The 12,708-nt window shown below is 45.2% G+C and overlaps 1 protein-coding gene across 2 annotated transcripts in view; it reads left to right on the forward strand.

Annotated features, from left to right (window-relative positions):
• The first annotated feature begins 569 nt into the window (after positions 1–569).
• The window catches only part of CHST11 (carbohydrate sulfotransferase 11), a 153,601-nt gene continuing 141,462 nt past the window's right edge, over positions 570–12,708 (forward strand). The window contains exon 1 of one of the 2 annotated variants that reach the window (XM_052668790.1): positions 570–841. In XM_052668790.1, the coding sequence (XP_052524750.1) occupies positions 724–841 (118 nt within the window). In that variant the 5' untranslated portion in view covers positions 570–723. The remainder of the gene's footprint in view (positions 842–12,708) is intronic. The other variant, XM_052668791.1, reaches the window with a different exon arrangement.

The following is a 12,708-nucleotide window of genomic DNA, read 5'->3' on the forward strand; positions in this document are numbered from 1 at the left end:
TGGAATCGAGCAACGAGCTGGTTCGCCGGGAAAACAGAAGCCATACGCTTAAACCCAGAGCCCTCTCGTTTCTGCCGTGCCAGGTGGCAGCGTGAGCGCTGGGGATGATTCAGTGCTCCCGAAAGGCAGCGATTATAAATATTCACAGCTACCGGTTGGGACGGCGCAACGGTGCGGCAGAGACGGCCACAGAGCCGTGCCTTACATAACGCCGAGCGAGATAAAGCCCTAGGATTAACGGAGCCACGCGCGCCACAGGGGCAGAGAACGCTTCTCCACAGAAGGAGCGCGCGGCCGCAACCAGCTGAGGCGACAGCGGCCAAGTTCAGGGCGAGCAACAGCAGCAGCACACCGCTGCGGCGCCGGCCACGCCCCGCCCCTCGCCCCGCGGCGGCGGCGGCCCCTCGAGGCAGCCCGGCGCATCCCCGCCCGCCGCCGCCGCCGCCGCCGCCGCCGGGCGGGACCATCTCTCCCCCTGGCGAGGGGGGGGGCGGCGCTCCGCCCCGGCTCCCCGCCCGGCCCGCCTCCCCCCACGCCGCGCTGAGCGCCCCTCCGCCTGCCGAGCGCCGTGGTCACGCCCAGCGCAGGCATTAGCGCCCCCCGGTGCGGGGCGCGGGTGCCCGGGCATCCTCCGGCGCGGCGGCGGTGGCTCCGGCTCCTCCCTCGCCGGCAACGCGGAGCGGCTGCGAGCCTGAGCCGGGCGCTGCGCTGCTGGGCAGCGCCATGAAGCCGGCGGTGCTGGAAGTAATGAGGATGAACCGGGTGTGCAGAATGGTCCTGGTCACTTCAGTGGGCTCCTTCATCCTCGTCATCTTCTATTTCCAAAGTATGTTGCTCCCAGGTAGGGCTCTGCCGCTCCGTTCTCCCCGCCGCAGGTGGCGGCCGCCTCGGGGTGCGTGGGGCGGGAGGAAACTTTGCTGGGCTTCGGTCCTTGCGTGCTCGGCGTCGTGCGGCGGGAGCGGCGCACCGAGAGGGGAAGCGGGGATGGATACAGGGGAGGAAGGTCAGAGCTCGGGTCTTCGCTTCCCCGTTCGCGGCTGCTGGGGCGCAGTCTATTAAAAATCGCCTGCCCTGAAGTTTTTGGGAGGCTTGCGGCGCTGCAGGGCTCCGTGCTGCAGCCGGGAGGCAGCGCACCCACCGCTCTGCGTAGCGGTTTTCCGTCAGCTGTCTGCTCGCCCGAAGTTGGTGCCGTTGGTTTGATGGACGTGTTCTCTCGCGGCGCCCATCTGTGCCGGCTCCTGGGGAAAGCAGTGTGTTTCTTTCTCCCCTCTGCATCCCCACCGGTTCCATCGGACCCGGGGATGGCTTTAACCGAGCGCTTCAGGTCACCGCACGCGGCTGCGAGCTGCAGTACAGCTTCACCAATTGAACTCGCATGTTTTTTCATTCATTGATTGCGTTCTGCAGGTAATGTAGTCTGTGTACGCGTGCAGAAAATTTGGCCAAGTGTTGCTTTTCCCCGAGTTTTGGGTGAATTGTGCTATTGGAACAAAAACTCAGCGTGCAGCACGTGAGAGATGAAACAAAATATTTCACTGTGTGTCTTTGAATGTGTAAGAATCACCCTCAAAGGATCCTCAGTGCGCTCCATAGTTAATTACTGGAGATTATGGCTTTGTGTTTGTGCTACTGTGGAACTATAAATAGGCTGCGGTTCGGTACTATTCAGAGCATTTCACTAAAGCTGAGGTGAGAGCATGGTGCTCTTAAAGCACGGGGAGTATGAGCTGCACCCCTCTTCCATATGACACGTATTGGGTTGTTAGCGTGCATGAAGCAGATCTGGAAATAATGAGATCAAACCCCATTTATCTCTATTGTATCTTCTTGAACATTAACAGTTCTGTGGCTTTTTTTTTTTTCTTTTTCTTTCCTAAATGTAGACTGTTTCTGTAGCGAATGCTGCTGGAAATCAACAAAACGCTAATCTAGATTGAGGTATGGTCTGGCTGTTCAGTTTGAATGTGTTTTGCAAAGCTCAAACATCTCTTTTAGTCAGGTATCTGCTACGTGGTTGTGCGTTGGCTTTTTAGGTTATTTTATCCAGGGTACAAAAACTTTGCTTGCAGTTGCACCCATTTGTGACTATAGGATTTCTTTATAACTCTTCCTGTTCTGTCTTTCAACTCAGTGGGTCTGGATTCTGGGCAGAGTGCAAGGCTGGTGATGTATTAAAACTTTTCAAGATCTTGGCTGGTAACCTTTTTGTAGAGGAGGAAGTTTGGCATTTTGCCCTGAGATTGGCACAGCAGCGTGTGCCTTAAGAAGGCTGCAGGAGACAGCTGTCTCAGATACTAGGTTGCCACCAGTCACTTACAGTGCTCTGTAAGATAGGTGTCTTGCTGTCAGAATTAATTGAAGAGTTTCTACCCATCCTTGTGGATGGGGAATAAGGTAGGTGTTCGGTTAAGTTCTTTGCAAGGAGTGTAAGTTCCTTATTCAGGATCTGGCTGTTTCTTCACCCCCTCAGTGCTCTTTGGTGAATCTTAGGAAAGTTGATCTCTGTCTGCTGAGCTTTCTGAACCATTTAGTTGCGATGCAGAAGGTGAAGATGTTGGAAGGCCACTGAGCGATGAGCTCAGCCATGCTCAGGGAAAAGATAACTCCTCAGTGTCAGGTGGTCACTTCCTGTTTGAGAAGGTTGGAGTGTAGATCTCCTGCAAGAACCATTAAAATAAAATTGCAGAATCGTAAGGTTGAAAAAGAGCACTGTAAGATCACCTAGTCTTACTGTCAGCCCATCCCCACTATGCCCACTGATTGCATCCCTCAGTGCCACATCCACAGGGCTCTTGATCACCTCCAGGGACAGTGACTCCACTACAGATCCAACAAGTACCACAGAAGTCCCTGCTGGCAGATCGTTTCCTGGAGTAAATGACAGCTAATGGAAGGCGTTCTTAGAAAAACTGCAGAGAAAAGTCAGGAGCTAATCCCAGCCCCTGGTCTTATTTGAGGATCTGGGGGAGGCCAGCTCACTGTTTGTTCCTGAGGGAGGAAATTGCAGTGGTGACTGTGTGTTTTCCTGTTGCCTGTCTAATTTCTTTTGGGAAGGAAAAAAAAAAAAAAGGCAAAAAACACCCAGTGGAACAAAAAATTCTTCAGTAACTGCTTTAGCTGCATGGGGGTTTTCCTGGGTTCTTGCTCAGGATATTTCTCTCTGCTCTTTTGCCACTTGCTGTCTGTGGAATGATGTGACCCAATGATTGCTTTGTGCTCCCAGATCTTGTTTGCATGCAGAGGGTCAGCCCTGGGATGTTACGATGGCCCATTGCAGTTCCTGGTGCACCTGCATGTCCCTGCATCGGGTGGGATGGTGCCAGGGTGCGTGCACAACTGCTGGGCTGGGCCGGGCTGGGTGCGCTGGGATCACTCCTGTTGGGGGAGTCCTCAGAAAGGCAGAGAAACTGACAGCATCACGTCTCAGCACCACTGAGACATGTTGATGAAGAAACTTAGTATAAATCTCTCTTTTTTTTTATTTTTTTTTTATTTTTTTAAATTTGATTTTGTCACTGCAGACTGGAGTTGTTTGCTCCCTTTCTCAGTTCCTGTTTTGGTGTGCTGCTGCTAGCTGTGCTTGCTGACAAAAGCCAGGTCTTTGGATGGACTTTGGTCTGTGATCCTCTGAGCAGCTCCTCTCATGGTGCTGTCTGACCCATGATTGCTGCTTCTTGGCAGAGGACTGATGCCTGCCTTTGTTCCCATGATGGAACAGCTCAGATGGTGTGAGGGTTTTTTTTTTTTCTTTGTCTGAAGATGAGCTTATTATTGATTTTGATGGAAGATTCTGTTTGAAAATCAGTGCGGCATTCTCCCGTCTCACAAAGTGATCCATGCTTCCTCCCCTACTTCTAAAGGGGAAGGAGACTTGCAGGGCAGTAGGTGTGTGGCACTCCTTTGATGGATCCCCTACACTGGCTTTAAATTATTCCATTTGGGATGCTGAGATGGAGCTCAGTCTACAGTCACAAGGATTTGGCCATTGTTTAATTGTGTGCAGCAAAATCCATCCCCCGGAGTCCTGCTGTGGTTGCTGTCTCTATCTGTGGAAGCTTTTAGCTGATTTCCATGGGACCATGTACCCAAAGTGCACAGAGCTGCTCAGGTCTCTGCTCTCAGAGGTACTGATGGTCTGGAAGTGCTCAGAGTTGAGAGTAAAGCTGTTCTGTGTCTCTGGAAGCCTTCCTGGTGACTGTGAGACTTAGCAGAAAGGTGACTTCTTCTGTCTCAGTACATCTGTATACAGCTTTTCTGTGACAGCTACTTGCTGACCTTAGGAAGTAGGTTTCTATTTATGAATGCTTTCAAGCCAAAATTGCCTGGCTCAAGCCACAATAATGTCTTAGGAAACAGTAGTTTATCAGAATGTTTATTGCTCTGAGGATACCATTCCTACAATGTATATTTTCATAAGCTTTCAGTGTTTTTTTTTTAATTTTTTTATTTTTTTTTAATTACTACTAATTAATGCGGGGGAAACTGCTGATTTTCATAGCACTAAAACTCCACGTTCTCAGATGTAAAACTGCCTTGACTGAAGTCAGAATTTCTCAGAGATAAAGAGTGGATGTGAATGGGAACTTATTTTCCTCTCGAAATAAAAATAAGTAAAGCATCATAAGGCAATTTAAATACTCTAGGCCAGGCTGGATGGGGGCTTTCAGCAACCTGGTCTAGAGGGAGGTGTCCCTGCCTGTAGCAGGGGTTAGAATTACGTGATCTTAAAGGTCCCTTCCAATCCAAACCTGTAATTATGAGACATAAGTTACAGAGTTGATCAGGTGTAATTGGCATGTCAGTTTCCTCTGTGTGGAGGGGGTGTATTTGTGAATTCTTAAATTGTTTTCATTGTTTTTGGAGTTTCAGGTCATTTATCTTACACTATACCACACGACAAGTCTAAAAATGGTTGGGAGATTGGAAGAAGTTAGGTTCACATTGCTCTTCCCAGCACCAGCATCTGTTGCGAGACATACTGCATCAAATCCTGCCTGACAAAGCTGCTTCGGTTGTCCTTGTGTGAATGTCATTGTAGAACAGTTTGTTTTTTTTTCCATCTCAAGCCTTTTGGGCTCATGCATATGTATTATGTATCAACTCCAGGGTGATCCCAAGGGAGCTGGGAACAGGGCTGGGGACACGAGGGTTTCAGTCTGATGGGTTTTTCGTGCAGATTGCTCGTATTGTTCAAGGCAGGTGTTTGAATTCTGTGTGTGACTTGTCTGAGTGTCAACAGATATAAAATAGTGTGGGTGTGCGGTTGAAGGGTTGTGCCCTTCAATTGATGGAGGGAAAAGACTCTTCTTCCTTTCACATTAAGGAAACAAAATTAAATTCAAGAATTCTGTGTTTGTTGTATATCTGATGTGTCTGGGATAAAGATAGATAATGTCTGTGGTAGGTCATTTAGATTCAGAAACCACATACTACAAGGATAATGCTTCAAAGCACGTTCCCATTTCTGTTGGATGCTCCTGCTCCCTGTGGAGCCCATTCAAGTAAGATCTTTGTGGATGAAGTAGGTATTTGTCCTTAAAGTAGCAATTCAAACTGTAGAGTTTGGTTAATTCCTTCTTATTTGTGTTTCAGTATCCAAGTTATAGATAACATCCTTTTGTTGTGGGCAAAACACTGGTGTGTGACAAAGTGCTGTTTCTGGCACCAGCCTTATGCTCTAAGTGGGAGATGAGACCACCAGAGACCGCAGCAAATCAATGGGAGAATGCAGTTCCTAATTATTTTTGGCTCATGCCTCCAGACAGAGGGATTTTCTGGGATTCCAATTTTGTGAATGTAATCAGCAGAGGATGTAGTGTGTTCCCCTTTCATGTAATTGTTTGGCACCTGAAACTAAGGGTTCATGAATAAATCAGAATTCCACTGCATATACACTTGGATTCTGTGTCTCTTCTTTTGCATAATGCTGTTATCCCCTGTTTTCCATTTAATGCCTGATCGATGAGTGGGGTTAGTAAGAAGTTACGTTGGGGATGTTTTCAGGGGGAGATAATTCCCTCCCATCAAGCTGCAATCACAGGTCTTCCCTTGAATGGCACATGTTAATTTCAGCTCCCTACCCACTGCCTGGTGGGGTTGTCACATAGCTGTAGCATCAGGGAAGGATGGAACGAGGTGTGTCCCTGTGCACAAGTGATGTGTGCTTCTGTACAAGCAGTAAGTTCTTCAGTACTGGGGGCTGTCCTTATGTACACCTCCTGCTCTGCCCTCTGCACCTGCCTGTTCAGTGCCTGTGGGGTGCTGGTGAGCCCCTGGTGTTGGACACATGAGCTGCAGGTAAGAATCCATGGGGCTGTTTTTCTTGTCCACGACAAGTTCTACTCTGTGAACTTGCATAGTGTGAAAAGCACCATGCTTGTGAATCTGTGAGCCAGAGCAGATGATGGCATCCTCATTTGTGTCAAACCAACAGTACCTGGACTACACAATGTGCTATAAGTAGGTACTGTGCACGTATTCTTTTGCAGCAAGTGAATTTGGTGCCTGTATGAGTCAGGCAGATTTTCCTGCATTAAAGAAGCTTCCCTGCATTATGTATTTCACAATTAAATATTCAGCTAGCTTTTATTTTAGACTAATGAATTCTTTTTGATTGTTCTATGCACCTTGCCCAGTGTTTGCAATAAAAGTAGAGCACAGCTTTGCTTTTAACTGTATTAATTTGGCACGTTAGAAGAAGAGGTCCTAAATGAGGCATTAAAGTCTGGCTTGTAAAGCATCAGAAAGGAATGTTATTTAAAAGAAATAAAATGAGATAGCTGCCACTGGAAACTTTGGAGTAAAAAGTCACTGGAGTGTACTGAGTGACACTGAAGTTGGGTTTGTAATCTAATCCCCCAAGGAGGGGGGAAAGGAAATACTTTAAATATTTAAATCCCTGGTTTAAAAAAGCTGTGCATGAGCACTTAAAAAGCAGTAGCTTTAAAAGAGAGGGCTGCACACAAGTGGATGTGCATATACATGCCCACCCATATGTCTTCCCTTGGTTCAAGCTGTAATTGGGCTGCAGTGGTGGTCTGAGTAACCCACGCACATGGATCGATGCAGTGCACACACCTTCTCCAAGATAGCTGCTGTAAGGAGCTTGAAGCTCTTTGTCATTAGAGGAAGTTCCAGAAGGGCCAAGGGCTTTATGAGGTGCCTTTGTTATTTTTACTAACAAAACACGTGTCCAGTGTGGGTTCTCAGTTGCATTCTTTCTTTCTCAACTTATTCAGTATGTGGAAGCATACAGTTTGGGAGAAATAACCTTTTTATGAATTCTTTCTAAGCTGTGCAGGAGCATGAATTTCTATGGGGGTATCAGCCTGAGCAGTAAGAGTGGCTTTTCAAGGTAGCCTTCGTGTGACTCGTGCCATGTTGCAGGCGCTGAAGGATGACTTTATGTCCTTTGTTATCAGCTGCTGCTGCAGTGGCTTCATTGTCCTATGAAAGAACTTTAAAAGAGAGTCCTGGAAGGAACAGAAAATGCAGTCCAGCAAGATTTCTCATGGCAATGTGATTCTAGGGGCTTGAGGGATAGTAGCCAAACACAACAACTGGCATGCAGGTAAGTGAAGAAGCAGGTGTGAAGTGGTTACATCCCATGGACATCTGCTCTTAGTTTTCTGCAAAGAGAACATCATTGGTGTCAGTGATTTGAGCAAAGTGATCCATGTGTGGTTCTGCTGGATGGGTGACCTCAGTCTCCCCTCTACTAGGTGAAAGAGGAGGTTGTTCTCAGATACGCTTGCTTGCAGAGGATCTGCTGCTTTAGATGCTGTATGCAGGCTGGAAGATGCTGTCCTTGGCAATCTTCTCGTTGAAAGATTGTATCTCTTTATGTCAGTTGTCTGAGTGGTGGAACCTGATGGTTTTTAGCTGCAGAATGCACACAACGAACAAAAGGGCTCTGAGCTTCCACGAACACATTGAGCTGTACACAAAGCAGAAAACTGTGCTTTTTTTTTTTTTCTGGTTTGTTTTATTGTAGAAGCCAACACTTTCTATGCATGTCTATTTTTTTTTTTTTTTTTTTTTTTTTTTTTTTTTTTTTTTTTTTTAGAATTCTCAGAGAATTCAAGATATATGTTGCAAGCAGTAAGAACTGTGGCTTTCAGGATCCTTGGAGCGTAATGCTTTCTGAATTCACTTAACAAGCAGCATACTTCATAGCCAGCCATATTCATTCCTTTTTGGCTAATGAATGATTACATAAGCAGGTCAAAAAGTTTCAAGTGGATAACTTATAGGGATTTTTTTTGGATTAGGAAAGGTAGACTTTTAATTAGGAGGGTGATTTTAATTGGATCTTGCAGATGATCTCTACTGTAATACCTTGTATTACAAGGAAGAGCCTTTGGTAGTTAAAATCCTTTTAAAGACTATGTGGGTTGTTATGCTTTAAAGTTGGTTGGAGTGCTGCCAGGACAAAACAGTCTGTGCTATCTCAAGTGACCTGCTGTGGAATAGCACATTCTGCACCCATGGTGGTGGGTACCAGGAGCTGAATGTGTCCTTCGGGTAAGCTGTGTTTTTACAGCCTGTGTTGCAAGTGAGAGTGGAGAATTTATAGTAAGTGAGGAGGAGGGAAGTAACACTTTTTAAACGCTTTGTGATTAATAAAATGTGTCAGTTGTGATCATAAGTCTAAAACTGAAGAAGTTGATCTTAGTTATAAGTTTTGGGCTTGATTAGCTTCTAAAGCATATTTTGAGTTCCCAGATGGTAATAAATTCTATATTTTTGGGGTTAAAAGTGTGTATCTGTGCACGTAATTATGAAGTTGATGTAACTGATAATTAAGTAGGACAAATGCACTGCTGAATTTGTCACACATATTGAATGTTGGCTACTACCACACGTACTGTGCTTCCTTGATTGTTACAGGAAGCAGGATCAGTCAGGTGGACACTGAGCAGAGTTCTTGCTCCTACAGTACTGGCAGACACACGGACCATGCCTGCTAACCTTTTCCTCTTTGCTTTCCTCCTTCTCATACCAAACGTGGTGGTCCACTGCAACAAGCTTGGGGAAGCTCAGATAGGATGAGCGCAGCTGCGTGCTGGGCTGCGGGGTTTGGGGTTTTGTTTTGGGCAAGCCATAAGATTTTACAGCTTCTTTTTCCAAAAGAAGTATAGCGATGAATGGTTTGAATATGTTGGTGGATTGACTGCATGAGGTCTGCATGACTGCCTGGGGGAGTCAATGGTTGCCTTTCAGTTGATTTTAGTGAGCAGTGGGTCAGGTCTACTGTGTCAGAACAGGGGCTTTCTGAAATGCATGAAGGGCATACATCCCCTGTAGTGGTAGGAATATAGGATTGCAGGCTTGGGGAAAGCTCTGAACTGTAAATCTGGGTTGACTCCATTGAATTGATTATATAAATTCTGGATCAAAGCTACTATAACATGCAGAATTTGTCCCTCCCACAGAGCAATATACAACAGAGTAACAGCTTTGCTTTTCAGCTTGTTTATTTGCCCTTCACAGAGTACTTCTGCGTTCAAGGAAATAGTAGTTTGTTTTTTCTTTTCCGTAGGTGTACATGCTTAAAATATTGAATGAAGATATTGACTGTTTTCCACAGGTTTTAGTGGAGATGACTGTTGTGGTGTTTTTTTTTGTTTTTTTTTTATATAACCATTAGCATGCAGACCATCAATCACAGTCAAAGTTTTCTGGTAATCCTCAGAGGAACTGGAGCACAAATCTTATGAGAGCTGGCTGAGGGAACTGGGATTGAAGAGGAGGCTCAGGAGACTCAGTACTGCTCTCTGCAGTGACCTGAAAGGAGGCTGTGGGGCCTTTTCTCCAATATAACTTGCATAAGATGAGAGGTAATGGCTTCAAGTTGCACCAGGGGAGGTTCAGGTTGAATATTAAGAAACATTTCTTCTCCAAAAGACTGATCAGGTTCTGGCACAGGCTGCCCAGGGAGGTGGTGGAGTCACTGTCCTTGGAGGTGTTCAAGAAATGTGTTGATGTGTAATAAAGGATGTGGTTTAGTGGGAGTTATTGGTGGTAGGTAGGTGGTTAGGCTAGGTGGTCTTAGAGGTCTTTTCCAACCTTCATGATTCTTTGAGCATTTCCTGCATGGGATGCAGAAGTTACAAATATTTCTGATGGAAGTATAATTGCATCAAAGCAAAACAACAAGAGAAAAAGTTGGGGCTTCTGGATTCTGTTAACTGTTTTGAGATTTAAAAAAAAACACAAAAAACAAAAAACAACAACAAAAAAAACATTTTGAGATGCTCAACGAGCTAAAATGGATAACAAGACAAAGAATTTAATTAGAATTGTATTCATGACTGGCTGTCTTGATACAGCTTGCTTTTTTCTACATGACACATCAGTTTTTCTCATGAGTCTTTCCGCACTACCTTGACTTCTCCTCAATAGTTCTCTTGAAGTGTTCCAGAGAGAAAGAAGAATTTCACAGAGGATGTCAGGACAGCTAGCAAAACAAAAATATACATGGGGCCATTGTGTCTGAGGGATTAGTAATGTACAAAGTCTATACATCAGTATAATGTCACTGACTTAGAGCCACATCTATCTCAAGAATGCTGTAACCAGTGTGGTAACACATTGCTGTGAGAACTCTTTGTGCAGCTAGAAATGTCTTATTCCCTCCTGTGCAGTTGGGCGCCAGGGGAAGCAGGTCATAATTCTTGCACGTCCAAACTAGTGTGGGTTGTTTCCCATTGCCAGTCTTCATGATGACTTTTTTCCTTCATTTGCTTTGTATTTTCTAGAGCTTTTGCTTATTTCTACATTCACTGGGGTGTGATGTCAAGAGAGACCATGTGCATTTTATTTCATGCTCTTTTGCCATCACACTGTACCTCACCTGGTTTTTACCTCACCAGAATAGTTTATATCCAGTGTACTTCTCCAGCATTGTGGAAGCTGCTGAATGTGAACCTGTGTATATCAGCACGTACTAACAGTAAGTCTACGCTTCCTGCTATTGCTGCGGTTTCAAGTTTTTCATTGGCATAAAGTTAGGAGCAGCATTTCTAGAAATCTTTGAGAGTTTGGGCCCAAGCCTACTTCTTTAGCAGTAATACTTTGATTTTTATCAAAAGGCTTACAAACATTCCACAAAGCAGGCCTATGCTTCTTTTTGCTACGTAAGCAACAGGCTCTCTTTTCTTCAGCAGAAAGGTTAGTCTCTACATAATGTTGAACACAGAGCAGTGGTTACATTGGTGAAAGTGTCACCCCAATGCCGTAATACAAACGTCTACTGAGCTGCTATGTTGTGGTGTGTATGGAGATGGGGGCTTTGGCTGTGCTTGAAAATCTTTTTTGGAATTGCAAGCCTTTCGTACTCTAGATGTATTGTGCCTGGACAGCTTTTGCCTGGGAAGGATTTACTCACTTGATGATAAACATTGGTGATAAAAAGCCCTACCTCATCTCTTGCGGCTTTGGTTTGCCTTTGTGCACAGGTCTACTAGAGGTCTTGCCAGGGACTCTTAAGTTTAAACAAAGACATAGAAAAAGGGTGAATGGAGAACATACACAGTAAAACCATATCTGTTCAGTGGTTTTTATCAGTGATCGTGCTTGCTTTATGGGAGTTTTAAGGTCAAAGTTCCAATCATTTCAAAAAGGTAACATCAGTGATGTATGTGAGAAGCTGCAGCAGCTGACTGATACTTCCCCAGATCCTTCTCTTTTAGACCTCTGTGGTGACTGCGGGATACTGGTGTTCCTCCCTTAAAACAGAGATTTTTGGTATAACATTCCATGAATATGTTTGCTGCTGCCCAGGAAAGCCTTGAATTTGAATCTAGCATCTTTTTCGGTTGCTTCATTTGTAAGTTTGAGGCATCAGAGGTAACACTTTGTGTAATGTTCTAAGTGGGGAAACTGTTCTTAGTGGCTACTGCTAAACATGCTGGAAATGAAAGGATTTTTCTACTTCAGTCTTTCAAACATACACAAAAATCATCTAGTCTTTCACGTAAACGCATCTGTTTCCCATGAGTGTGTGTGCATAAACCACAGCTGTGGTTTATGAACTGCAGTGAGGCACTTTGAACAGGCAGACCTTTTGTTAGCACTGCAAGACATCTTAGTGTCTTTCCCGTGTTTCCCCTTCTGTGCTGCTCTGAAAGTCTGTGTCCTCCTTCATGCTTGAGTAAGGATAGCCAAAAATGTACCGTTGTGTGGCATTCTGAAGTTTGTTTGCTTCTTGCTTGTCTCTTGAGATCACCTAGTTTCAACCCTCCTGCTATGTGCAGGGTTGCCAACCACCAGACCAGGCTGCCCAGAGCCACATGCAGCCTGGCCTTGAATGCCTCCAGGGATGGGGCATCCCCATATCTAACTTCTTTTTTGGAAATGACAGGGTCATGTCACCTGTGTCATCTTTTCTAGCTGATGGCAGTTTTAAGTAAAGTGGAAAGACGTGAATGATGAAATAGGCATATCAAGTACCACACCTGTGGAAGTTAAAGGACCTGATTTTTCAGCAGACAACCAGTGTTTACACGTTTAATTTATGTAGTAGCCCTTGCAGATCCCATCTGTTTCTGTGTCCTTTGGCAAATGGGTTTGCATTTTTTTGTTTTTTTTTTTCCCCTCCAACACAGACATTGTCAAGTTTAGAGAATGACTGATTTTATTTTGCTTGCTGCTTTCTTTGTCTCTGTTATGAGATGATCCTTAGGGAGAAAAAGTTGACCCCAGAAA

The sequence above is a fragment of the Tympanuchus pallidicinctus genome, unplaced genomic scaffold (assembly GCF_026119805.1).
Source record: "Tympanuchus pallidicinctus isolate F22 unplaced genomic scaffold, pur_lepc_1.0 scaffold8, whole genome shotgun sequence".
In the NCBI taxonomy this organism is placed as follows: domain Eukaryota; kingdom Metazoa; phylum Chordata; class Aves; order Galliformes; family Phasianidae; genus Tympanuchus; species Tympanuchus pallidicinctus.